Source organism: Leucoraja erinacea, chromosome 3, assembly GCF_028641065.1.
Source record: "Leucoraja erinacea ecotype New England chromosome 3, Leri_hhj_1, whole genome shotgun sequence".
NCBI classification, from domain to species: Eukaryota; Metazoa; Chordata; class Chondrichthyes; order Rajiformes; family Rajidae; genus Leucoraja; species Leucoraja erinaceus.
This window is the reverse complement of record NC_073379.1, coordinates 47805863-47833074: the sequence shown is the minus strand read 5'-3', so window position 1 is coordinate 47833074 and position 27212 is coordinate 47805863. Positions and strand designations below refer to the sequence as shown.

Here is a 27212-nt window from a genome sequence, read left to right as displayed (position 1 = left end):
TTCAACTGTATTCTTCAATTCCCTACCATTTACCATGTATGTCCTATTTTGATTTGTCCTGCCAAGGTGTATCACCTCACATTTATCAGCATTAAACTCCATCTGCCATCTTTCAGCCCATTTTTCCAAATGGCCTAAATCACTCTGTAGACTTTGGAAATCCTCTTCATTATCCACAAAACCCCCTATCTTGGTATCATCTGCATACTTACTAATCCAATTTACCACACCATCTAGATCATTGATGTACATGACAAACACAGATCCCTGAGGCACCCCACTACTCACGTGCCTCCAACCCGACAAACAGCCATCCACCATTACCCTCTGGCGTCTCCCATTCAGTCACTGTTGAATCCATCTTGCATTTATATCCAACAGTTGAACCTTCTTAACCAACCTTCCATGAGGAACCTTGTCAAAGGCCTTACTAAAGTCCATATAGAAAACATCAACTGCTTTACCCTCGTCAATTTCCCTAGTAACCTCTTCAAAAAATTCAAGAAGATTAGTCAAACATGACCTTCCAGGCACAAATCCATGTTGACTGTTCCTAATCAGACCCTGTTTATCCAGATGCTTATATATATTATCTCTAAGTATCTTTTCCATTAATTTGGCCACCACTGAAGTCAAACTAACAGGTCTATAATTGCTAGGTTTACTCTTAGAACCCTTTTTAAACAATGGAACAACATGCGCAGTATGCTAATCCTCGGGGACTATTCCGTTTCTAATGACATTTGAAATATTTCTGTCATAGCCCCGGCTATTTCTACACTAACTTCCCTCAATGTCCTAGGGAATATCCTGTCAGGACCTGGAGACATCCACTTTTATATTTTTCAAAAGTGTCAGTACTTCTTTTACTTTGAAACTCATAGTATCCATAGCTACTCTACTAGTTTCCCTTACCTCACATAATTCAATATCCTTCTCCTTGGTGAATACCGAAGAAAATAAATTGTTCAATATCTTCCCCATCTCTTTTGGCTCTGCAGATAGCTGTCCACTCTGTCTCTCCAATGGACCAATTATATCCCTCGTTATCCTTTTGCTATTAATATAGCTGTAGAAACCCTTTGGATTTACTTTCACCTTACTTGCCAAAGCAACCTCATATCTTCTTTTAGCTTTTCTAATTTCTTTCTTAAGATTCTTTTTACATTCCTTATACTCCTCAAGCACCTCATTTACTTCATGCTGCCTATAATTATTGTAGATCTCCCTGTTTTTCCGAACAAGATGTCCAATTTCCCTTGAAAACCAGGGCTCTTTCCAATTTTTACTGTTTCCTTTCAACCGAACAGGAACATAAAGATTCTGTACTCTTAAAATGTCCCCTTTAAATGTCCTCCATTTCTCTTCTACATCCTTCCCATAAAACAAAATGTCCCAGTTCACTCCTTTTAAATCATTTCGCATCTCATCAAAGTTAGCCTTTCTCCAATCAAAAATGTCAACCCTAGGTCCAGTTCTGACCCTCTCCCGTGGTTTTGGAGTGACCACCTCTCTATGACCTCCTCACTCTCCCTGACCAGACAGAGGTCATCGAGCTGCTGCTCCAGGATCCTAATACGGTCCCTTAGGAGCCCCATCTCGATGCACCTGGTGCAGATGTGGACGTCTGGAGGGCCATCCGACTCCATGACCTCCCACATCTGACATCCAGAACAGTACACTGCTCTGGCTGTCATTCTCCCGCCTTACCTGGATCCTACTCACATGTCTCTCTCCCCCGTGGTTTTTGGAGTGACCACCTCCCACTGACCTCTCTCTATCACCTCCTCACTCATCCCTGACCAACCAGAGGTCATCGAGCTGCTGCTCCAGGCTCCTAATACGGTCCCTTAGGAGCCCCATCCGCTACCTGGTGCAAGATTCTGGCGTCCCACATCTGGATCTGATACAAGTACAATACTGTAGTGCGTGGGTCTCAAAGGAAGCACTCGCTCCAACGGTTCCCAGGCCTCTGTCCGAGTACTTAAGTCTTGTGCTACTCAGCTAGCTCACTACAATATTCAACCTCTCCCTGGCCAAGTCCGTGGTCCCTGCCGGCTTCAAAAGATCCGTCATTGTACTTGTACCAAAGAATGCCTCTCCAGCTTGTTTGAATGGCCCTCACCTCGGTAGTCATGAAATGCTTCGATAGGCTGGTCAAGAACCACATATGCGCCTTGCTCCCTCGCAACATGGACCCGCTACAGTTCGCATACCGTCCGAACAGATCCAAAGATGATGCGGTCTCCCAGGTTCTGCACACAGCTTTCTCTCACCTTGACATCCAGAAGGGAGGCTATGTGAGGATGCTGTTCATAGACTTCAGTTCAGCCTTCAACACGATAGTCCCCACCAGACCTGCTGAGAAGCTGCTGGAATTGGGGCTTAACACCCCCCTGGGAGGAAATACATCGAAGACCCTTACCCTGAGCACAGGATACCCCCAGGGTTGCGTCCTCTGCCCCCTACTGTACTCCCTGTACACACATGACTGTGTGGCCAGGTTCAGCTCCAACTCTATAATCAAGTTTGCTGATGACACTGTGGCGGTGGGCCTGATCTTCGATAACGATGAGAAGGCCTACTGGGAAGAGGTGGCTGATCTGGCACTCTGGTGTCAGGACAACAATCTCCTCTTGAATGTCAAATAAACAAGGAGCTGATCATGGACTTTAGGAGGGCACAACATCCGAGGACGTACAGCCACTGAAGATAAATGGGGATACCGTGGATAGGGTGAGCTGCTTTAAATATCTGGGAGTCCACATCTCAGAGGATCTGACATGGACATCACACGCTGCCGCACTGGTGAGTAATGCAAGGAAGCGTCTTTACCACCTCAGGCAGCTGAGGAAATTCAGAGTGTCTCTGAGGATCCTCCAGTGCTTCTATTCAGCGGCTGTAGAAAGCATCTTGTCCGGAAACATTGCAATCTGGTTTGGGAACAGCTCTGCCCAGGACAAGAAGGCTCTGCAGAGAGTAATGCGTTCGGCCGAACGCACCATGGGAACTACACTCGCCCCTCTGCAGGAACTATACAACAGAAGGTGCAGATCCAGAGCCAGCAACATCATGGGGGACCCCTTCCACCCCAGCAACAGACTGTTCCAGCTGCTACGGTCAGGCAAAAGCCTCCGCTGTCATGCTGTGAAAACAGAGAGGATGAGAAGGAGTTTCTTCCCAGAGGCCATTAGGACTGTAAACTCCCATCTCACCAGGGACTAACTTACTGTACCAATTTACTGTTGTGTTGTGTATTTTTAAAATCGCTGTTTTTCTCACACAAATATGTAGTTACTGATTCTGTTTTGTAGTTTTTTTTGCACAATCCACAAGCATCGCCACTTTTCATTTCACTGCACATCTCGTATGTGTATGTGACAAATAAACTTGACTTGACTTGACCTGTAGTAGCTCAGAACTAGTAAGTAAGTAAGTAAATTTAAATCAACTCGCGTTGAAACCAAAGTGCTTTACATAGAATAAATAATTAGGTTTCCGTACATCCATAGAAAAAAAAAACAAAAAAAAACTGTCCTCTAGTTGTTGGTAGGATGATTCAGTTTCCTGATAACAGCTGGGAAGAAATTGTCCTGAATCTGGAGGTGTGTGTTTTCACACTTCATACCTTTTGCCCGATGGGAGAGGGAAGAAGAGGGAGTGGCCGAGGTGCGACCGTATTTGATTATGCTGCTGGCCTTGCCGTGGCAGCGTGAGGTGTAAATGGAGTCAATGGAAAGGAGGTTGGTTTATATGGTGGTCTGTGGTTTGAGGATAAGTATGCTAAGTAGGAATTTTACAGAGAGGTTTCTGCATGTGATATATTCACATGATTCGTCACCACCTATTCTCACCCCTGGGAAAAATGGACTGAAATTAACATGGACTGAATGTTTATTAACGTTCTGACCTACATTGCAAACTGCTTGCCCTTCTGAGTACTGCCATCCGGGATGATTAAAATTGTCCCTACCATATGCTGGATCAGAATTTGCCTTGTTTCAACCTAGTTTCTTGCACATCAGAAGAAAGTGTCAGTATTTCTTATGTATACAGTATTTCAATAATATGCCATGATTGATAGCAGTCATCTCTTCTCCACTCCGTCACTGCCCTGAATGTTTCCCTGCCAAATGAACCGCTATTAAAACAAAGAATTGTCAAACCATCGACATCTATAACCATATAACCATATAACAATTACAGCACGGAAACAGGCCATCTCGGCCCTATAAGTCCGTGCCGAACAACTTTTTTTCCTTAGTCCCACATCTACAGTACAGAAGGTGCAATTCAACCCAACACAGCTCATTACCACAGTAATTTCTAACTGCATTGACCCACTTGCTCTCGTAGTATTGTACCTCGTTTGCTTTCAAATATTCAATTCAGTCCATGCCCAACTTTTTCCCTTAGTCCCACCTACAGTACCGAAGGCAATTGCACATTCAAACCGTGAATTTTCTAACTGCTTGACCCACTTGCTCCCTCGTTTGCCAATTTTACCGGTTAATTTTGAGCGCTCTAAGGCTGTCTTTGCAACATGTTCCTTTGAAAAGGTATGCTTGTCTCTATCGCAACTGCACTCGAGTATTCCAATCTCCAACAGCTCTGCTTCAAGACATTTTTCTTAACCTTTCGCTCAGTTTTAATAACTATTTAAAACTGTTGACCCCTAAGAACTGATTTGGAAGAAATAATCCTTCTCAATTCACCCTACTCAAACTGTTCATAGCTTTAAAATATCGTTATTAAATCTCCTGTAAGCCTTCTCTGCCAAGTCAATTAAGGGTTTCCACATGAATTTTGTTCTAAATGTGGGTGGGACCAATTCTTTGCTAATGTGTTCATGCTCACAGTAAATCAAATTAAACCCATTTGCAAATTATCTGTACCATGGACATTTTGAATGTTTCAGTGCACTTTAAACTAATAAGGATTCCCTTTCTCTTTGTCCCTGCATTTTTTCAGACTGCCGCAATCGTCCCCATTTTGTTCAGCACATGATGGAGGCATGAGGGGTTAATTGATTGAAATATAAATAATGTAACAGTTGCTTTCAGTACCAATCATGAAATGACTTGTTTACTGTAAATTGTTTTAGAATGATAATGATTTTAGAATAAGCAATTAATCATAGTTAGCGGCAACTAGTATTTTAAATGTTAAAATTGTCTCCAATTAATCCTGGTGGCTTTGAATAGTACACAATGCTCCTGAATTCACTTGTATTTTTCAACATTTTACAAAGTACAAAAACCAATCAAAAGCACTAATTACATATGCACATTCTGAAAAATGCAAACTGCAAACAAAGCACTGATAAAAAAATTCTTTACCCAAAACAGTAAACCATTTTTATTTTCAATTCACAGATTAATAGTACTTTAGTATTTTGTTTGTTCAATATAATAAATAGCCCTTAATGCATTCCTAGATAAATCATACTAATATCATCAAGCTGTTAATCCACACGTACTAAATTAACCATATTAGGAAAGTACAACCCAATTATACATTCTCGCCACAATGCATTAGGTTATTAAAGAGGGGCATCTGACCATAAGAAATGGTAACAGGAATATGGGCCCATTAAGCCTGCTCCTCCATCCAATAAGATTATAGCTGACCCCCACTTTCCTTGACTGTAGAAAGGTCCTGACCCAAAACAAAGCCTTTCCATGTCCTCCAGAGATGCTGCCCAACCCACTGAGTAACTCCAGCACTTTGTGTTCTACCAAACCTTCCTTAAATTCACTTTCTCACCTTTTCCATAATCCTTGATTCTCTTCCTGTTTAAAAATCTAGCTTTAAATATATTTAATAATTTAACCTCTAGAGCTATTTGACGCAAAGAATTTAAAAGATCCATAACTGTTTGAGAGTCAAAATTCTTCCTCGTAAATCTGTGGACCCCTGTTTTGAGACAATGTCCTCTGGTCCTTGACACTCCCATTGGCAGTGTCTCCTAACCTCCTATTGGCATTTATCCTGCAAGCTCCCTCAAGAATCTTATCTTTTTCAATAATTATCCCTCACTCCCCTGAATGGACACTACCTGCTCAACCTTTCCTCATACAACCACCTCTCCATTCCCTGGATCATCCAAGTGAACTACCTCCAATGATGATATATCTTTCTATAAATAGAGGACCAACACTGTTGATGGTTTTCCAGATGGGTGGTCTTACTAGTGCATTGAACAGCTTCAGTACCACTGCCATCCAGTGATACTTCCAACTTCCTTGAAACAACAGCTTGCGCTCCACTAGCCTTCCTGACTACCAGCTGCACTCAGCTTTCTCCACTTCACATATGAGGAGCTTGGTGTTTCACTTTTCTGCAGTGTTTCTCCATTTAAATAAAAATCTGTTTTTATCGTTCTTCCTTCTAAAGTGAACAACTTCATGTTCCTCCACCTTGTGTTCCATTTGCCAACTTTTTGCCCACTCATGTAACCTATCAATATCCCCGTTACATGGTTTGTCCCCCCCCCCCCCTCCCCCCTTGACACTTGATTCATGTACAAATCTGGCCACAGTACATCTGCTTCCTTCCTTTAAATTATTAATACATATTGCAATTTGCTCTGGTCCCAGCACTGATCCCGGTAATATCCAACTGGTTACAGGTTGCGAACCCCCACACATCCTCACTTCCTGCCTAAGATAGACACAAAGTGCTGGAGTAACTCAGCAGGTCGGGCAGCATCTCTGGAGAAAAATGGTGGGTGACGTTTTAGGTCAGAACCCTACTCACTCCCTGCCTGTTAGACCAATTCTCAATCCATGCCGACAACACTTTCCTCCCAACACTTTGTGTGTGGCACCTCATTAAACATCTTTTGAAAGTCAATTTAATTGTTTTATTGTTTTTATTAGTTCCCTGCCACCCACTCAGAAAATGCTAACAAATTTGTCAGGCATGATTTCCCCTTCAGTAAAGCATGGTGCTTCTGCTTGAATAAATGTTTAAGAAAGAACTGCAGATGCTGGAAGAAGGGTCTCGCCCCCGAAACGTCACCTATTACTTCGCTCCATAGATGCTGCCTCACCCGCTGAGTTTCTCCAGCATTTTTTTCTACCTTATGCTTGAACAAATGATGACTCTCCAAATTATCTGCCATTACCTTATTAACTCATTCTATCAGTTTTCCAAGAATACTAAATTAACTGGCCTACCCACTTCTTGCCAACCATCTATTTTGCATAAGGATATCATATTAGCCGTTTCCCAGTCCCTCTGGTATTATCCCAGATTCCTTGGATTTTGGGATGATTGGAACCACTTAATTTAGGAACCAATGATGCAAACCCCATCATGTTCTGGGGACATACTAGTCTTTAGCCCCATTAGTTTAGTTTAGTTTAGAGATACAGTGTGGAAACAGACCCTTCTGCCCCACCGAGTCCACCCCGACCGGCGATCCCGGCACATTAACACTACCCAACACACACTAAAATATAATTTTATATTTATATCAAGCCAACTAACCTACAAACCTGTACGTCTTTGGAGGGTGGGAGGAATCCGAAGATCTCGGAGAAAACCGACGCAGGTCACAGGGTCAACGTACAAACTCCATACAGACAAGCACCCGTAGTCAGCATCGAATCCGGGTCTCCGGCACTGTAAGGCAGTAGCTCTACCGTTATGCCACCATGCTGCCCTTTCTTCCCAACATTACTTGGGATTTAAACCGGCAGGAGAGGGGATGGATAATTCCTCTGCATCAAACTTACTCAACTCTAAAAACAATGTAAATGGAATTTGAGTGGGTTCCACTAAAGGCAAATGACGTGTTCTTTCAGATATTGCCAAAGTGAAAATGGCCCACATGGACAACATCAGGGTAGTTCCTAACACATTGAAGCCCAAGTCAATGTATGACAAATTGGAAGTCTTGACTCGCACCACAGAGATTGCAGGGCTGAGAGCATTACATGTGTATCATCTCAAAGGCTTTACTTACCCTCAATAGCTGAGAGAAGAACACGTGAGTGGTCGTATGCTATCACATTGGCATACCGGTTCTTTGGTTTATTCACCTCCATGTTTGAATGTTCCCATGTAAACTGCTGGCCAGGATCAATAGACTGGAAAGGAGAAATAAAAAGAAAATCAATTAATGCAGGCAAAATATTACTTTTGGAGCCAATGTTTTAGTTTGGTTAATTTAGAGACACTGCAAGGAAACAGGTCCTTCGACCCACTGAGAACCGACTGACCATCGATTCACACTAGCTCTATGCTATCCTATTTTCACATCCACTCTCCAAACACTATGGACAATTCATGGATGCTAATTAACCTACTAACTCATATCTTTGAGATGTAGGAGGAAACCAGAGCAAATGGAGGAAACCCAGGTGATCACAGGGAGAACGTATAAACTCCAGACAGACAACACCCGAGGTCAGGATTGAACCTGAGTCTCTGACACTGTGAGGCAGTACCTCTATCATTTGTGCCATTATGCTGTGTTTATTGTCATGTGTGTACAATGAAAAGCTTTTTTGTTTTCCTTTGTAGATTTGGGTTGTATTCTGGAGCATTTTCTGAGCACACCACTGTTCTTCTTGTCTTTCTGCAGTTTCAAAATGCAGTCAGAGGAACTTAAAACAAGCTGCAAAGACCCTTAATAATTTTGAACTCTCAAATGGTTTCAGTGCATATCCAAGCTCTGAAACTGCTTTATTGATCTGGAAATGTTGCCAATGCCTCTTTTAATTAACTAGAGTTAATTAACGAGATTTCCTTATAGGGAAATCGAAAAAGACTTGCATTTCCATAGCAACTCTCACAATCAGCTTCCTAGCGACTGATGTTCTTCAAAGTGTACCCATGCTTTGTTTTAATGCATAAACATGGCAGTAAATTTACCTGCAGCAAGTGCCAACAAACAACAACGTGAAGTTAACCAGATAGCAGAGTCAGGGGATATGGGGAGAAGGCAGGAACAGGGTACTGATTGTGGATGATCAGCCATGATCATTGTGAATGGCGGTGCTGGCTCGAAGGACCAAATGGCCTACTCCTGCACCTATTCTCTATTGTCTATAATCTGCTTTTGTTCCATTAAATTAAGGATAAACGTATTGGTTGGGGCACAGGAAGGATTTATTTGAAAAATTCCCATTATCTCTTTTATGTCAATCTACCCCCTCATGATTGTATACACCTCCATTAGAACCTTCATGGAATAAAGTCCCAGCCTGCCCAACCTCTCCCCATAACTCATGTTGATATCTGCTCCATGCTATACTGCTTCAAGCTAGGCAAAGATAAAACATACCATATCTATTTAAATCAGTTATTATGAAATAAGGGCTTTTTGATAAAATAATATTTTATTCAGAGTAAACTACGCAGTACATTATTACAATTACTTAATCTTATTACTGTGCGTTTAATTCCAATGGTTAAGGAGAATGTAGGCTTCTAACACCATGCCATAGCAAAAATTAAGTTAAAAAAACACTTTCGGACAAAACAGAAATCCCGACTTGTTACGTGCACATTGAGTCGTGGTTGAGTGTTGCAGCCCTCTACCAACAGAGGACTCCATTGGCACCAATGGAATCAAATTTCAGAAATAGCGAACAATGTCCACATATGTGCACTTAAACGTAAATAACCAAGGCAAACCTTCTACCACTCTGTGCACTGTCGCTGTAAAACTACAGAGGCTTGCAAAGCGTTTTTTCTTGCATTGCTTGTGTGACCTCGTAAAACTAAGCAAATTTATTTGGGACAACAGCAACCTTAAATAACCTTCTTGTAATGCTGCCAATAATCACATGGAATTGAATCAGGCTGTAGCTTAAAGTCAACCGAAGGTCAGCCAGCACCAGCTTTTTAAATCATTTACTTGTGACCAAACAGCCATAGAATGCGTGTTCCTCCTCACGACAGGTCCTTAAGTCTTCATTATGTACACAGTTACAACTGAGTAAATCACAAACATGGCAAACTTCTTTATTAATTTTTCAGGGTCACTGGCATTATGGGGTGACCTCTCTGTTGAAAAGAGTAATCTATTTAAGAAGGCTCTAATCCAACTTTCCTATAATAAAACACACACACACACACACACACACACACACACACACACACACACACACACACACACACACACACACACACACACACACACACACACACACACACACACACACACACACACACACACACACACACACACACACACACACACACACACACACACACACACACACACACACACACACACACACACACTCTCTGTCTTTACTTGCTCCTGCATTATTTGAACTAACTGTTATCGATAGGCAAAACGTTATATTGCGATGCATTTTAAACCACAAAGCATAATACTTATTTAAACCCTTCATCAGTCAAGGACTAAAGTATTTAAATTCCAACTCTTACACTCACTGACTGTCAGTTCATCGCTTGGCACCATCATCATTTCAAGCTACTGAAATTGTGATTTTTCAAACATGGCAATTTGCTATTGTGCAAAACAAGGTATATTCTTGTACGTCGAGTTACGACCCAATGGGGAAAAAGTAAGCAAAACCATAAATAAAGTCCAACATAAATTGCTCTGCAGTAAAGGATTGTCTATAGAACAAAGGTCAACAATAAAGCACTGACGAACCCTATACATACAGTATCTGATCACGAATAATTTTCCAAAGGAGTCCATCAGAAAAAACTCCAATACTAGTGCTTTAAAATAATGTCATTCCTCTGACTGATTAGCATGCAACAAAAGCTTTTCACTGTACCTCAGTACACGTGACAATAAACAAAGCTCAAACTTAAATTTTATCTCAAAGTCATGTGAGTGACTACGTGAAGAGCTCGCCAGCCCGCATGCACGTCAATATGTCGACACATGGCACGAGAATCGGAGCAGTTTGATACTGCTCCAACAGGTAAGAGAAACATTTTCTTTCAGGAATGGGCCGCTGCTCCGAAAATAGGGGCAGCGGGCCCGGAGAAGCTGGCACAGCTTTAGCAGCTGCCGCCGTGGAGGCTCTGTGGAACTGGCGGGATAAAAATAGCAGCGGTCGGCGCGGCCGGTATAGCGAACGCTGTGGAGGCTCCGCGGGAGCTGGCTTTTAAAAATAGCAACTGCCGGCTAAGGCCCGGACAGCGACTGCTGTGGAGGCACCGTAAGGAGCTGATGGCTATAAATATCGCCAGCACCGCAGAGGCTCAGCAGGAGCAGCGGTTTTTAAAAAGAGCGCTACCAGCTCGACTAGGACAGTGGCTGTCGTGGCAGAATGGGGCTCCACTGGAGCAGGCGGCTGTTCGGAGCATCTGACGGCAATGCCTGTACAGATTGGAATTCAGAAAGGGAGTCAGCCAGAGGCCTGAGGAGGCAACACCTTCTTCAGGGTTGAGTTCTATTTCCTCCCCTAAGAAACTCTGTTGAGGCTCCAGAAGGGAGCAAGGACTCGGAGTCACTAGCAGGCGCAACCTGTCTAGTGAGTAAAATAAATAAATAAATAAATAAACTAATATCGGAGACATGTACTGGCTGTGTCAGTCAGATGCCTGTGGGAGCAACATCTGGTTCAGGGTTGTGTTATAATATCTCCCGCTCAGAAGAAGGGAAGCAATACCTGGTTCAGGGTTGCATTATAATATTTCCCGCTCAGAAGAGGGGAGTGTTGGAGATTCTTACAAAGGTGACTCCAACTATGTGGATATCGATAAGGAAATCAAATCCCTAACACTTATGGGAGATATGCTTCATCTTAATCATATGAAGGAGCTACCGGCTCTTGTTGCATATTTGCCATCCCTTTGGGGATAGGAGATTCACTGGAGGAAGATCTGGTCAAAGGTATCCGGGAAATATGCCAGTCCAGATAACAGCCAGACTTTTGGATGTTCCATACGTCAATTTCATCCGTTGGGATATCCCAGTGATGATATGTAGGCAAAGAATTATGTCAGCAAGTCCAAAAACCGCTCTGGAGTTATTACGGCCTTTTACAAATCAGTAGATGGGTCTCAACTCTCGGAGAGTAGAAAGTTGCATTATCACTTCTCTTTAATACACAGTTGGGGCTATTGCTTTCACAAAAAAGCTATAAGGCGTGAGATAATTCCCAAAATGACTAATTTTTACAGGGCCAGTAACGTGCAGCCTGCATAGTATCTCTTCAGAGAGGACTTATGTAGCAAGTGAAGACTTGCAGGGGGGAATTTAAGGCGGCTGCGGGGGTGGAGTACCATTCTAGGTGGTTAAAGCTTCAGTATTCCGGTGGTTTTTCACCCTGTATTCAAGGGGCAGGAAGCGCCGTTGAAGCTCCGGAAAGGAGCAGTCGGGAGTCACTAGCTGGCCTCGCAAGAACAGCTTGTTGAACCAGGCTTGCAGTAATGGCAGGCCTGACCTGTCCAGTGAGCCCCGCTGAGGCTCCGAAGGAGTAGCTGGCCAAAGGAGCAGCCTGTCGATCCAGGCTGGGAATAAATTGGCAATGCGATCTGCAGTCAGCTCCAGCAAAGGCTTCAAAAAAGGCAGAAGGCCGCAGGAGTAGCCTGTCGAGGCAGATTCTGAGTTATGGCAGGCGTGGCCTGTTCAGTGAGCTCCGCTAAGACTCCGAAGGAGCAGAAGGGGTCGAAGGAGAAGGCTGTGAATAACTGGTAGCGTAGCCTGCACAGCAAAGCTCCAGCAAGGCTCTAAGAGGCTGTAGGCCGAAGAAGTAATCTGTACTGTTCGGCTCAGAAATGCTGGCAGACATGCCTTGCACAGCAATATCGCTGTTGAGCTCCAGAAACAAGCTGTTTGGCAAGCGTGGGGCTGAAGATGTGGTCAGACAGGGTCTGCAATGGAACTCGCTGAAGCTCCAACAAGCAGGTCGACACGGGTTCAGAGATGTTGGCAGGTAAGGTCATTTTATTAACCTCTGTAAATCTCCGAAATGGAGCAGTCTGTCAGCCCGGGTTTGGATTTACTGGCAGCATGGGCTGCCTAGCACCTTTCACTGTCTCTGGAGAAGATCAGGTTGATGCAGAGACATTGGCAGGGCGCCTTGCATAGTAACCTCTGTAAGTTCCAAGTAGGAACAGCTTGGCTACCCCGGTTTAGGATAGACCGTCGTCACCTATTTTCTTTGCTCCATGGCATGAACGTTGAATTCTCCCAATTTTGCTAGCCCTGGCTGTCTCCTCCCCTTCCTTAACTCTCTCCTCCCATCCCCCCGCCCTCGGGCTCCTCCTCCTCCCCTTTTTCCTTCCTTCTCCCCCCCCACCCCCCATCAGTCTGAAGAAGGGTTTCGGCCCGAAACATCACCTATTTTCTTCGCTCCATAGATGCTGCTGCACCCGCTGAGTTTCTCCAACAATTTTGTGTACCTCAGGATAGATCATCTTGGAATGGGCTGGCCATATGGGTCATATTGACCAGGGGAGCACTGCCTCAACATCTGTGATAGAGGTTATCGGGCTGCTCAGTAGAGTGAGGTAGTTGAAGTTTCCCTCAACACATGTTTAATTTATTCAGCTCAGTTAGTAGAGTTGCTAGTTTATTGGAAACATCATTGCCATCCTCTCTGGGATAGGTAGCTACCAGCAGGAAACCGGTCTGGCATGTAACATTTTTTATTTGACCTGCAGGTTCATGTTGTGACTAAAAAAAATAGATATAATAATCTGTAGGCTCGCAATACCAGTATTCCTGATTGAGTGGCTGGTCGAAGAGATTGTGTTGCGCACACTGGCGACTGAGACAGGTGGTTTCAGTCAGAGGGCTGCAGAGCAATTCCTAGTTCAGGCTTTCATTATGCTATTTTCCACCGAGGAAGAACGCTGAGGATTCGTGGGGACTCTGACAGTTAAGAGTTGACAGGGAACTCGTATTCCCACATCAAGTGGATGCTGCGTTTCAGCTCTAGTCATAAGGATCTGATTATGTGTTATGAGCAAAATAAATACATAAATAAATAGATAAATGCATCTTCCGTGGCAAGAGAAGCCAAAAGGTTTCCGTCCATATGGTCAATAGAGGAAATGATGGTTCTCCAAGTGGAATCAGAGACATCTCACAAAGGATGAATAGTCTGCCCACGAACAAGGGGTATATTTCTAATATAGAAACATAGAAACATAGAAATTAGGTGCAGTAGTAGGCCATTCGGCCCTTCGAGCCTGCACCGCCATTCAATATGATCATGGCTGATCATCCAACTCAGTATCCCGTACCTGCCTTCTCTCCATACCCTCTGATCCCCTTAGCCACAAGGGCCACATCTAACTCCCTCTTAAATATAGCCAATGAACTGGCCTCGACTACCCTCTGCGGCAGAGAGTTCCCAGAGACTCACCACTCTCTGTGTCAAAAAAAGTTCTTAAAGATCCCCTCTCAATCTCCTAAATTCTAGAGAGTATAAACCAAGTCTATCCAGTCTTTCTTCATAAGACAGTCCTGACATCCCAGGAATCAGTCTGGTGAACCTTCTCTGCACTCCCTCTATGGCAATAATGTCCTTCCTCAGATTTGGAGACAAAAACTGTACACAATACTCCAGGTGTGGTCTCACCAAGACCATGTACAACTGCAGTAGAACCTCCCTGCTCCTATACTCAAATCATTTTGCTATGTCTCATTATTTCTCAAGATTGCAGAAACGTGGAGCATGCCAAATCAGGTTAGGATTTGGCTAATCTGATCATGTGTTTGGTTACCCAGTTTAAGATGGATGATTGGCTTTCAGCAATTTAGCTGATTTAGAGAATTAAGGCCTCTAAATGATTTCCATGTTTAAGAGCCATTTATCCAGGCATTTTGTAGGCAAGGTATAGAATGGAAGGACACAAAGTACTGGAGTAACTCAACGGGTCAGGCAGCATCTCTGGAGAACATGAATAAGTGACGTTTCTGGTTGGGAACCTTCTTCAGTTCTGCAAATGCTCTTACACCAAGCTACATATTCTGTGTACACTGTCACCTAATACTGAGAAAAACATTTTTATTCAAGATTTACTCAATAGAGATAGTTCCAGTTCATAATTGACATATTTCCGTTAGCTTCCTAGTTAGGTATTTTCTTTGGTGGGTTTTAGATTTGTGGGGAGATGGGGGCCAAAGCAAGTACAAGTAGTTAAATTTAACGGAGAAATAATTCCACCTCTGGAGATGGCTCTGGGGATTATAAAGACTTAATGGGCAGAACTATGAAGGCCCCAGTGGTGTTGCTGCCTGATGTCTCTGGTGACCGATGTTCAAATCTGACCTCTGGTGTTATCCTTTTGGAGTTTACATGTTCTCCCAGCGACCATGTGGATTTCCTTCAGGTGCTCTCCTGTTTCCTGCCGTGGGTTGGTAAGTCAATTGGCCTCCGTAAATCACCTCGTGTGTAGGTGGATGGTAGGAGAATCAGGGTGGAGTTGATGGGCATGTCGAGAATGGGCAATAGGGAAATAGATGGGGAAATATGATTGGGCTGAATGGCCTCCTTCACTGTCGCAAAGTAATTACGAGTGAAAGAAGGGATTAACCCAACAGAAGTAATACTTCAACAATTCACTAATACAAAACAAGAAAACCGTCTCAGGTAACAACGGAAAGTGATTCACCTCATACTCCTGTGAGAACTTCAAGTTGTCATTGGCTTTCAACCGCTCAATGTGATCAGCAAGCTCGGAGATGGGGATCGGTGGATGACTGGCCATGCCTGACAAATTGGACAAAAATAAAACGTGTTACAACAGCATTGCTTAATGGCACAGCAGCACAACTACCAGTCTGAGAAGCAATTGTTAGAAGAGCTTGATGTGTAAACTAGTAACCATGTTTGATGTGGAGAGTGGAAACAAAGCAGGCAGTTTGATTACTCAAAGCAGGACATGCTCAGAAGAGAAGAGCTCTCAAGGCAATTGACAGTCACCGAGCATGCTCTGAAAATACACATTCCTACAGTAAGAAGGAATAAGTCTGGGCTGCATGTTGGCAAGGTTAGCTGGGCAGAAAAGATGGAAGGTTAGATCTGGCGTTAACTGCTGCTTTGAGTAACGACAGCATTGTCACTTCAAACTTATCTCCCTGCAATGTACAGAATGCCATTTGCATAGAGTTAGAATGAAAACTGCAGCAGTGAACTACACAACAAACAGCCAGAAGCCTGAGAGAAGTAGTTCAGAAGAAAAGAAGACATATACTAATGCCAGGGGGAACTAACTTGTCGAATGAAGGTTACCATGGTAACTGGAGACACCTGAACCTGTAAAGAAAACAGGCGGGGTATAAATAAAGTTTCTGCTCTTCCACCAATGAAAAAAAGGAGGAAATGTTCACATAAAATACTGGGAAAATATATCAAATTGGCAGAGATGCGGACCAAAAGTGTTCCTTTTGAATAATAACTGATTATGATACTTCATTGCAAATGCTTCCATATGTTTGACATAAATATTACTCAGACAGCAAGCGTTTACATGCGATTCACTCTAGATGGGAGGCCTATTGCCAACATTAATTAGTAAGTACAGAACACCTACAAACTGCACAGAGCTGTTGGCTCGGAAACAGTGCTACTGGTAGCAGATAGCGAGGGAAGGTGGGCTGAGGGGAAAGGGCAAACATTACCATTTGATATATTTTGCTCAGCATGACATCTGTTAAGTTACACCTGGCTCTATGGCTATTCCAGGGTCAACTGCTCGTGCCCCAGTGTAAATCCCTGAACTGTTCCTGTGGTCTACCATATAAATATATTTGTCCAAGAGAAGCAAGAATTAGGAGCTCTATCCCATGTCCTGGCAGCTTTCCCTATGGCAGTAAACATTCATCACAAACCCTCCGCGGCCCCTTCATCAATTTCTTGCGGAATATACCATTTCAGGAGAAGGTTACAGCATTGCACTGATTTTATGTCAACATCTAGCAGCTGGTGAGAAATGTTATTAGTGTGGTTGAAGCAGCTTCACAAACTGCACACAGATGTGTACTTGCGTGAAGGGAGAAGGATTCCGCAGATCAGGAGAAAAAAATCACAGTGATACTGTGCTTAGACAGAGCCCTTAAAAAGTAAAATAGAGACAAAGAAAAGTAGCTCTGCTGGAGCTGATTGTGGAGCTTAGTATGATTGACGAGCAGTGTTGACGGAGAGGGAGGCAGGGAAGAAGTTGTCAAAGAGGCGTAAAGGATTGATCAAGGCTGCAAAAGCAAAAGTCAGTTGGAAATGGAAAACACAGGTTAGCGAGAGTTGTGGCTCTGAAAATACTGAGTTTCTGCAATAGCAGGTGTGATAGTTATTTAAAATAATGGAGGTCTCACTTCTAAAGTCAGGTTTACTGCTGAGTCTCCAAATGTTTATTGTATGTTGCTACCTTTTTTTTAGGCCAATTTTCAAGTTTGCACCACGGACTCAATGTGACATGCTACTTTTAGTCTTGACATCGAATCGCTGAAAGCTGCCCTCCTAACTGCAAACTGGTTTGGGAGCAAGAATCAGAAAGAAAAGATTTCCCAAATGAAATCAATATTTATGCTACCGCTCCTCTCTCAAAGATAAAAAAAGCATCCTGTTAAGTTGGGAATTTAAGGTCACCTTAGGGTTATTTCAAACAAGCTGGTTAGTGATTAGTTTGTTGAACCTGACACTGACCATGCATCACAAGCAAGCTGTAGATATCATGCAAAAATATCAGGCCTGCAAAAAAGAACGATTATTCCTTTACTTTCTTTTCGAACTGCATTTGCAGTTTGAATTGACAGAGTGTTGCCAGATGTAATATCTTTCTTGTGGGAAAGGGGCAGGTTGGGGTTTCTGTCTTCATCAAGGTGACAAATACAAATGAAGCAAAACAAAACACTGTGTTTGAAACAACCCTAGTCAGTGTTAAGCAGCCTCGGGAATAATGCGGGGAGCACTGAGTTCAGATCTTTATGCAGTAACCTAACATTAACCCCGAAGTAACACCAAGAAACTCTGGAGAATAAAGTTTAATACACTTACAGTAAATTCCTTCTGCCACATTTTAGTAGCAATGTTAACCCAGGCATGATTAATGCACTGCTATCTTTGTCAAGAAGTAGAGAAGGTAATATTATACAACTGTATTAATCTTCTGTATGGTATTTTTTGTAAATCCTAAGTTTGATCACAGAAGCGTTCGGCAGTTTTAATGATTGCAATGCCCATGGATTACTGCTGGTGATAAAATAAGATTAATTGGAAAGGGTGAAGGCTTATGTCAGAGCATAAATTATAAAACGGATTGTAATATCAATAAGTGTTGTAGTATCCCTCAATGAGATATGCCTGGCTGGCACATTCTAGAAATGTTTGATGGACTGATTCTTAGAATGCTTTCTCCGCAGAATGAGATTCACTTGCAAGCTATCAGTTTGAGCTGGATTTAACCCAGGGGTCAAAGAGCTGTATTCCTCTTCACTGTGATGCTCAGTTCTTGCTGGAGGGTTAATTTCAACTCAACACAATTTTAGTTTTAAGGATCTTTAATTTAAGGGGCTATTGATAGATAATTATGTTTGCTAATTGTGCAATAAATTCATTTTTCAGACTGAGAGTGAATATCAATTAAAGTGTGAGAATTACTGAGATCATGTTCAGGACAGGTTCTTGGCTTTGTCTATTTTGCTTAACATGTAATTAAATCATAGTCTGTTTACTGGTGTGATGCATAATGAATATATCTAATCTATAATGCGTATGGGAAGCAATCAATTTTGTATTGTGGATTGTCTTACGATTATTGGTTTAGTGAAAGCAAATTCTCAAGGAACACGACATTAAACTATAAACTCAGATCAATGGTGAAACTGCTCCCTTATTCAATCCTTTTCACAGGCCTAATGAAAAAAACACATCTTTCTTCGATTTAAACAATTGCTTAGTTGCCATTGACCGACTTTGTTTAATTAATTCAGTCACATTTTAGCTGATGTTTTATTTCACTTGCATGTTGAACGATTAACTCTATTTTGTAGTCCAGACAAATGCATCTGAGACTTGTCCAAGCTGCCTGAAGGTTTAGTATTGAGCCTCAGCTTTGGTGTGACTTGACTTCTCTGAGGTACAATGATGGGCATTCCAGTTAATAACCTGACTCCACATTTCAGAAACTCACTGCCATCTTACTTAATCTGTCGGTCAGTCTCTTGTAGAACTCAACCCCAAACCAGACAGCAGAAAAAAGGAACAGATATATGTTGGGAGTAGTATAGACGTTAGGAGGTCATATTGTAGTTATATAAGACATTGGTGAGGCCACATTTAGAGTAATGTGTTCTGGGCATTATGTTATAGGAAAGATGTTGCCAAGTTGGAAAGGGTACAGAAAAAAATAATGAGGATGTTGCCAGGACTCAAGGGTCTGAGCACCAGGGAGAGGTTGAGCAGGCTAGGACTTTATTCCTTGGAGCGCAATATGATGAAGGATGATCTTATAGTGGTGTATAAAATCATAAGAGGAATAGACCAGGTCTACAGTGTCTCTGTTCTTCCCATAACCAGAATGAAATTGTGACAGGTAACAATGTCTTCATTTTAAACAAAACATCTGCATGCAGAATATTATGAACACAGTCCCAAAAATGCTTCATACCAGATGAAAAGCATCTGTCTACTTATAATCTTTGGCAGAAAAAGTCTCAAGCAATTTATGGACTGCTTATTTCGCTGGACAGTGAGATCACAAAGAAATTCATAATTCAGAGTATATCACCAAAAGGGGACAGAGACCTAGTGCAGCAGAGGCTGATTACAGAAGGAAATGCCAACTTTGTGCAAGAGGTGAAAGTAATTTGCCTTCAATCTTGTTTTTCTTCATTGGATGCTCTTCACTGATATACCAAACATGTGATTTTGAACGAGTGATTAGAAAAAATCTATAGTATGATATACAGGCACATTTCACAATTCGACTCCCAAACTTTGACCACCCCCACCAAAACAACAAGGTTGACACAAGTCTGGGACACTTCGACTAAAACTTTGCTGCATCTCACCTGGAGTTTGGAAATTGAGTCGTCTTAATTCGACAGGGTCTGTAGGGTGATGGGAAGGTAATTCCTTGCTGTTGGGAATACTGCTTTTTCTCGAGTCAGACTCCGTCCGTTTCCTACGAGGGACATTGCTGTTAGTGAAGTTAGAAGCAACATGAACCCTCCTGCAGTTAAATCAGAGGCAGCAAACTTATCCGTGAGTGACAGATGAGGCTCTCAGAGACGCTTGCCTCAGTCGGATGGTGTTGTCATACATTAATTGAAAGCCCCATCCTTATGCCCCTGTCCCACTTAGGAAACCTGAACGGAAACCTGAACGGAAAACTCTGGTGACCTTGCGCCCCACCCAAGGTTTCCATGAGTCGACAGAGGTTTTGGTCACTCGCCTGGAAAACCTCGACCAAAGCGTGAGCTGCATCTACTGACCAAAGATCCTACAGGATCTTTGCTACCGACCGCGCACGCGCACACACACACACACACACACGAAGTTGGGGGCCAGGGACGGCAGACACAGCGCACACTGCGCGATGACAGGACACACACACTGCCACACACAGCACGGTAAGTCCACACACACATTGCGGGGGGGGGGGGGGGGGGGACAGTGGAGGGGGGGCTGTCTGCGCAATGAAGAGGAAGGTAAACGGCTGCCACAAAGCACGGTAAGTGGGAGAGAGAGCGCGGGGGGGGGGGGGAGAGAAGGAGAGAGATGGGGAGAGAAGGGGGAGAGAGGGGACAGAAAAGGGGAGAGAAGGGAAGAGAAGGGGAGAGAGAAAGGGGAGAGAGGGGGAGAGAAGGGGGGGGGAGAAGGAGTGGAGACAGTTTTAAGAAGTTTAATAAAGTTAGCGGACATTTTACCTTCCGGTGGGTCTTCTAGGTCGTGAAACTCCAATGAGCCAATCAAAATGGCCGGTCAGCGAAGGGGATTGCCTTCGACTGCCTGTAAGTAAATAGCAACCCCACTCCACTGGCTTCGACCAAACGGCAACCTATTTTTAGTCGAGGCCGGTTTTGATTTTGTTGAAATAATCGAAGGAACATAGAGGAAGCCTCAACCACACGGAAACCACTTTCGACCATTAGGGAGAGTGACCAAAACCTCCGGGAACCTCATGGAAACCTTGGGTGAGGCGCAAGGTCACCAGCGGTTTCCGTTCAGGTTTCCTAAGTGGGACAGGGGCATTACTCCAGGCTTTGAGGCACAACTATCAAACAGTACACTACTTTGAAGTTAGGAAAATATGTCAACATTCACTCCCCCATTCAACATCATGAACACTGATTTTTAAGAAGATAGAAACATGGAACAGTACAACACAGGAACAGGCCATTCAGCCCACAATGTGCCAAACATGATCCCAAGCTAAATGAATGTTATCTGCCTGCATGTGATCCATATCCTTGCATTCCCTGCGTATCCATGTGCTTATCTGATAGCCTGCTAAATGCCACAATTATAAGTGCACCTACAGGAGCATGTTCCAGGCACCCTCTGTGTAAAATACTTGCCCCGTACATCTCCTTCTGGGTATTTGCAGTGTAAAAAACCTGATTGGTACATTTTCCGCATTGCAATAGTGCAAAAATGCTTTACTAATTCTAAAGCTCTTTGCGATGACATGTGGTAATGAAAGGTGGTACTCAAATACAAGACTCTTTCCATTTAGCTTGACTTAATAATTACTGCAGCAGCATTAGGTATGCGAGTTCTCAACTTCTCTGGCTTGTTCCATGGGGAATGTCTGCTTCCACATATTAAAGTGCATTTCTCCACTTTCTCCCTCCACTTTAAACGCAGCTTGCGGGCATTTACATTACATACCTAGGTACCATTTAAATTCAATTATATTCCCCAGCCACCGTCTGCCATCAACTTCCTTCCTTTCTTTGCAGTGGCACGATCACTAAAGCAAAACCTTTAAATGTATCACAAAATTGGAAAAATCTGCTTCCCCCACTCTTTCCTATTAAAAACACGGTTAAAAGAGAACCATTCCCTCAAATGTGTAATCGCATTTTTTCCCCCCCAGATAACTTCATTGCAACTTCTGTTAGATTATAAAGGCTGCGAGGGAAAGGAGTTGGCAAAAAAAATTGCACGCTGTAGGAAATGATAAAAGAGGCAAACTAAAGGTGTTCCAGCTGGCAAGTCACATTATCACACTGCAGCTCTGAAAACCCAAGGTCACGTGGGTTTGGATTGCTGTGGGCAGTTATTAATAAAGTGCATGCCTCTGTGAATGATGGAAATCATTTCACACAATTTCAGGATATAACTGAGGTAATGTTCCCGGGCTAAAGCAACACGCCTACATGGGCTGATGTCAGCGCACCATAATAGATTCTTGTTTCCCCACTCGCAATGCAGACATTTGCTCTGGCTGTTTCCTTGTGGAGAGGTGGCAAAGAACTGTGAGAGCCACCATTTCTCTTGTACTTATTTCTGGATTCTAGGTGTTTGATAAGATCATTAACAATGATAATTGCATGCAAATTACATGCATTTTCTCAATTCCCACAGCTCCCGGCTCTTTGCAACCACAGCTCATCTGCTAGTACACACAATCCTCCCTCACTCATTTTTTAACAACTTTGGACTTGAATCATACAAAATGGCTCTGGAAATGTGGCGACTCTTAAGTGAAGTCTCATTGTAATCTACTGCTCCTCCACTCTTATACTTGAGTATGATGATGCCTATGTGTAGTATTATTTTTACTGAACTGTCTGCAATAATGGAAATTTCATTGTACCCAGGTACATGTGCCAACATGTACAAGTGCCATTGACCAACTAACATATGAATCACACCTCTTTCAGAATCTTTGCTTACCTGTCGGGCTTGCTGTCCCATTGAAAAGCAACAGTGGAGGAGAGGGATGGGAAGAAAGTTCAGTATGTTAGCTTTCCCTTCAGACAGCAGCAATAGCTATGGCAACACTGCAGATGTATTACTGGCAGGGAACACGTTACTTAACATGCAAATTAGGCACTGACAGTTCATCAGTGCAGTTAATGCTTTCTAATAGCAGTATAATGAAGGACTAAAGGTCAGGCCAAGAAAACAGCAACACACGTGCTTCAACAGAAATACATTTCAATTCTAATGTCACATTCACTTACGGTCAGAATACACTGAGATGCCACATTTAATTACTGCTCTGGTGGAGGTGGTGATTGTACATTTTGGTATTGTTAAATGTTCACCAATCATCGGTCTCAGATTAAATTTAATATGTCAAATGAAACTATGCTTACATTTATTCAATGTTTGCAACACATGGGGAAACAACAAAGCTGATCTTGTTAAGACTCAGCAACAACCAAGAATCTGCAGAAGGAAAATTGTCTGATGTGCAATGGAAGTGACACATGCACAGAAAGTAATGACTGCGGGATCTGGAGGTGGAGGCATCAAAGAGCTTTTACTCAGGGCTCCAAACCAGCATGTTTCCATTAAGGGATGAGGGGGCATTTCACTTTAACAGCATGCAGCTAGGTAACGTGGACTACTTCCTGAGTAGCAGACCAGCTTTTAGTCAGCGACTGCAGCTTAACAGCAAACTGTACATTTGTTGGGTTCTGATAATCAATGGCTCGAAGCAACGTGAACTGCTGAGGCGGCTTCTCACTTGATGCTTCACAGTAATTTATTTGCAGTAGGTTCAAATAACTGGTTTGAATCCGAATTGCCCCCCCTACCCCCGCGAGATTAGAGGGAGCACTACTGGGAAACAGGCTATCCTTTGACTTTGAAGTGGCTATGGCATCTATTGCTCGTTTTTACTGAATTCTTATATTTACTAACCATCTTTTGAAATTAGATAACAACAATTAAGCTGTTTCTCCTTATTTGGCTGTTTCAATTATTGCAATTTTTTTATTGACCTCATTAAACATGTCATCAGAATGAAGGTAAAAGAAAATGAGGACAGATCATTTCTTTTCGAGAAGGTAAAAGATAAACCCAGACCCATTGCCATACTCATGATGCCTGTAGCTTTGTAAGTCTGCCCTTCACACTAAACTATGACTGAAGCCACAGCTCTAGTTGAGTTACCTCTTATACAGGAGGATTGCGATGACAATGCAGATGATGAACACAACGGCCAAGACAGGGCCAACCACCCATATCAATCCTTCCTCTTCATCTGTTATGGGCTGAGGATCAAGGTCTGCTGACAGCACAGGGTCGGAGTAAGGGCTGGTGGCATACATCATCTGGAACAAAGATATCATCAAAGATGAGAGGAAAGGAGAGCTGTTTTTATCAACAACACAAATAAATTGAACTGAACCATTGTGTTGGAGTTTCCCCCAGAAGTGTAGCTGAGTAAACCAATGTAACTGTGCACAATCCCCATCCTTTTGTTGACTGGGGACAGAGGTCAAATGGGTGCTCATTACTGGGCAGATGCATCAACAGGTCATGCTTTACCTTACATGACAAATGCTCCGACTCTTCCAATCTACCAGTGCTAAGAAGAGATGGACACAAAATGCTGGAGTAGCTCAGTGGGACTGGCAGCATCTCTGGAGAGAAATAATGGGTGATATTTCGGGTCGAGACCCTTCTTCAGACCGAAGAAGTGCTATGAAGTGGGTGGGCTTTTCATCCAGCACTATTGAGAGGACAGGGGTAGTGCAGTGAATATTTTAAAACTTTGAGTTCGCTCTTCTGGTCTGAGGCAGAGAGATAGTTTTTGTTTTAAAATACGGCACTCATTCCTTAATAATTCATCACATAGCAGAGCCGGGTCACTGGCATTCTAGAATGGCACCGCCCCCTCTCAGTGAGGCAGAGACCTTCAGCTGTCTGGATGGAAATGGGACACAAGATGCTGGAGTAACTCAGTGGGACAGGCAGCATTTCTGGAGAGAAGGAAGGGGTGACGTTTCGGATCGAGACCCTTCTTCACATTGAAGAAGGATCTCGACCCGAAACGTCACCCATTCCTTCTCTCTAGAGATGCTGCCTGTCCCGTTGAGTTACTCCAGCATTTTGTGTCTATCTCCAATGTAAACCTGCATCTGCAGTTCCTTCCTACACAATATTGAAATGGCCTGACATTACCCACATTCTAAAGTGCAGATAATGATCAAGGTATCGGAATGAGCAGTTGAAATTGAATAGACCAAACTCTTAAATATGAAAAAAAAGATGGTTATTATTACACTAATAACACATCTGATTTGGAAAAATATTGTGAATAGGAAGGTTTTAGAGGGATATGTGCCAAACATGAGCAAATGGGTTTATATTAGAATGGGAATCTTAGTCAGCATTAATGAGTTGGGCTGAAGGGCCTGTTTTTGTGCTACATAACTCTATGACTCAAAGAATGACGATAATTATTTAACAATTGCATAAATGTGTCAAGTAGCTGCCAGATGTTGGAAGATAGTCCATGATCTTCTGTGTCCAGCAAATCCTGTGTTTTTACCTCTTCTGACTGATCTCCCTTGATTACTAATCATAAATGAAAGATTTATATCTATTGCATTTCAAAAGCTCATATTTTTGTTTCACAACATTCCATAGATGTAATGAAACAGTAAGTAAATAATGCATCACCTACATTAGAAAGAACCTTTCATCTTTTTAAAAGACATTTCACTCTTGTTTGCAGGTTTTTCGGACGTTGCCCCTGTTTGCACCTTGCAAAGCCACAGACTCAATTTGAGGGAGAGCATCAGTTCTTTGCTAGCTGCTGGAAGTAGCAGACCAAAGAACCTCACTAAAATAACGATAACTGGAAAACGTATTGACTGCAACAAAGCAGCATGGCTCCATGTCTTGGCAGGTTAAAAGGTTGAAGTGTGGTTGTCATGGCCTGAGAGGAAAAACTTTCAAAGATGAGGCAAGCTCCTGCAGTAAATCATTCTCTCTTGCTCATTCAACCTCCACATGATGACAGCAAGTGCATCAAAGTACCAAACAATGTTGGTGTTGCGATTCTTTGGGAAAGCTTAGAGCACAGCAGCATCAGAGTACTCATTACCTTTGAGCTGTCAAGTCCAGCCAACAACACATGGTAAACACAAGCAGCCTACTCTGGATGGTTGTCTCAGAGAGGCCGCTGAAAGTAATTCAAGTAAATCCCTGCTGCACATGAAAGCCGCAAGAAGAAGCAATTGTCTCACCTGTTTGACCTTGCTGTTGGGTACTGTATTTTCTTAAAGCCAGTTTCCAAGTGAAACAGAGAACTGGATGGATTGTACAAAAAGAAAACTCTCCGTGCAAGAACAGTCAATTGCCTGAATGAGCCTGTCTCAAGAAGGGCCCTGATATGAAACATCACCTATCTATGTTCTCCAGGGATGCTGCCTGACCTGCTGAGTTACTCCAGTTTCTGTGTGTTTCCTGAGCTGATCTTTACTTCGTTATTACTTAATATCTGGGTCACCATCATAGGCTCAGAGTTACACTCAGCAGGAGAATGTGTGGAGAATTACAGCTGGTGTTCCAAACATTGTGGATGATCAAAAGCAGATTCTTAATCCTGGTGAAGGAACTTAAAGGAAAGAAACTGAAATTTATTGGAATCCACGGGTTCTGAGATTGGCTTAATGAATGGCTTGAGAGAAAATGACTCAAATCTATGTGGGGAGCTTGTGAGAATGTGCTGGTTATACACATCAAGTGTTTTTTCCAAATGCTTTCAGTATTTGCACTCGCACACAGCATTCACACTCAATCAGCATTGGCAGTATTGACAGCATGGACCTGAGTTCTTCCCAAGTAGCCTTCCAAAGCTCTGGAATTAAATGGTTGTAATGGGTGCTTTGCCAAATATGACCCAAATCAGAAAATCTTCTCCATGTTGAATTCCTGATAGTGTTGATGACATGAACTTGGAGATCAAATGAATGCATCTTCCTCTATCAGTATGACATCACTACGATTACTATTGTGCTGTTCTTGTAAAGCTATCATTGCCAGAAACAAATGAAGCACGTTTAGGTGTCTTTCTTGTTCGGATTGTATCAAGGTGTTGATATCCTGATATAGGGCAGATAGCAGAACATGGCACAGGTTCCACTCTGGCAATAAGCTGAAAGTAATTCTACATTAATGCTGTTTTGGTTACGAAGATAATCTTTCTTCTGTTGTACTAACGACTGGGTTGATGAATTATGATGAAAATCCCCGAGCACCAGTTGTAAAAGACTGGCCATTTTACCCATTACCAGTGGAAATTGACGATTGCCCAGGGCTCAATACTAATGGCCAGCTGCTCAG

At 42.8% G+C, this 27212-nt stretch overlaps 1 protein-coding gene across 22 annotated transcripts in view; it reads right to left on the bottom strand.

Annotated features, from left to right (window-relative positions):
• LOC129695551 (receptor-type tyrosine-protein phosphatase delta-like) overlaps nucleotides 1–27212 on the bottom strand; it is a 570848-nt gene that overhangs the window by 75696 nt on the left and 467940 nt on the right. For 8 of the 22 annotated variants that reach the window (XM_055632599.1, XM_055632618.1, XM_055632598.1 and 5 more), the window contains 6 exons: nucleotides 24030–24190; nucleotides 22803–22814; nucleotides 19970–20082; nucleotides 16176–16217; nucleotides 15574–15671; nucleotides 7973–8096 (listed from right to left, as the gene is read on the bottom strand). In XM_055632599.1, coding sequence (XP_055488574.1) covers nucleotides 7973–8096; nucleotides 15574–15671; nucleotides 16176–16217; nucleotides 19970–20082; nucleotides 22803–22814; nucleotides 24030–24190 — 550 coding nt within the window. The remainder of the gene's footprint in view (nucleotides 1–7972; nucleotides 8097–15573; nucleotides 15672–16175; nucleotides 16218–19969; nucleotides 20083–22802; nucleotides 22815–24029; nucleotides 24191–27212) is intronic. The other 14 variants (XM_055632608.1, XM_055632607.1, XM_055632619.1 and 11 more) reach the window with 3 other exon arrangements.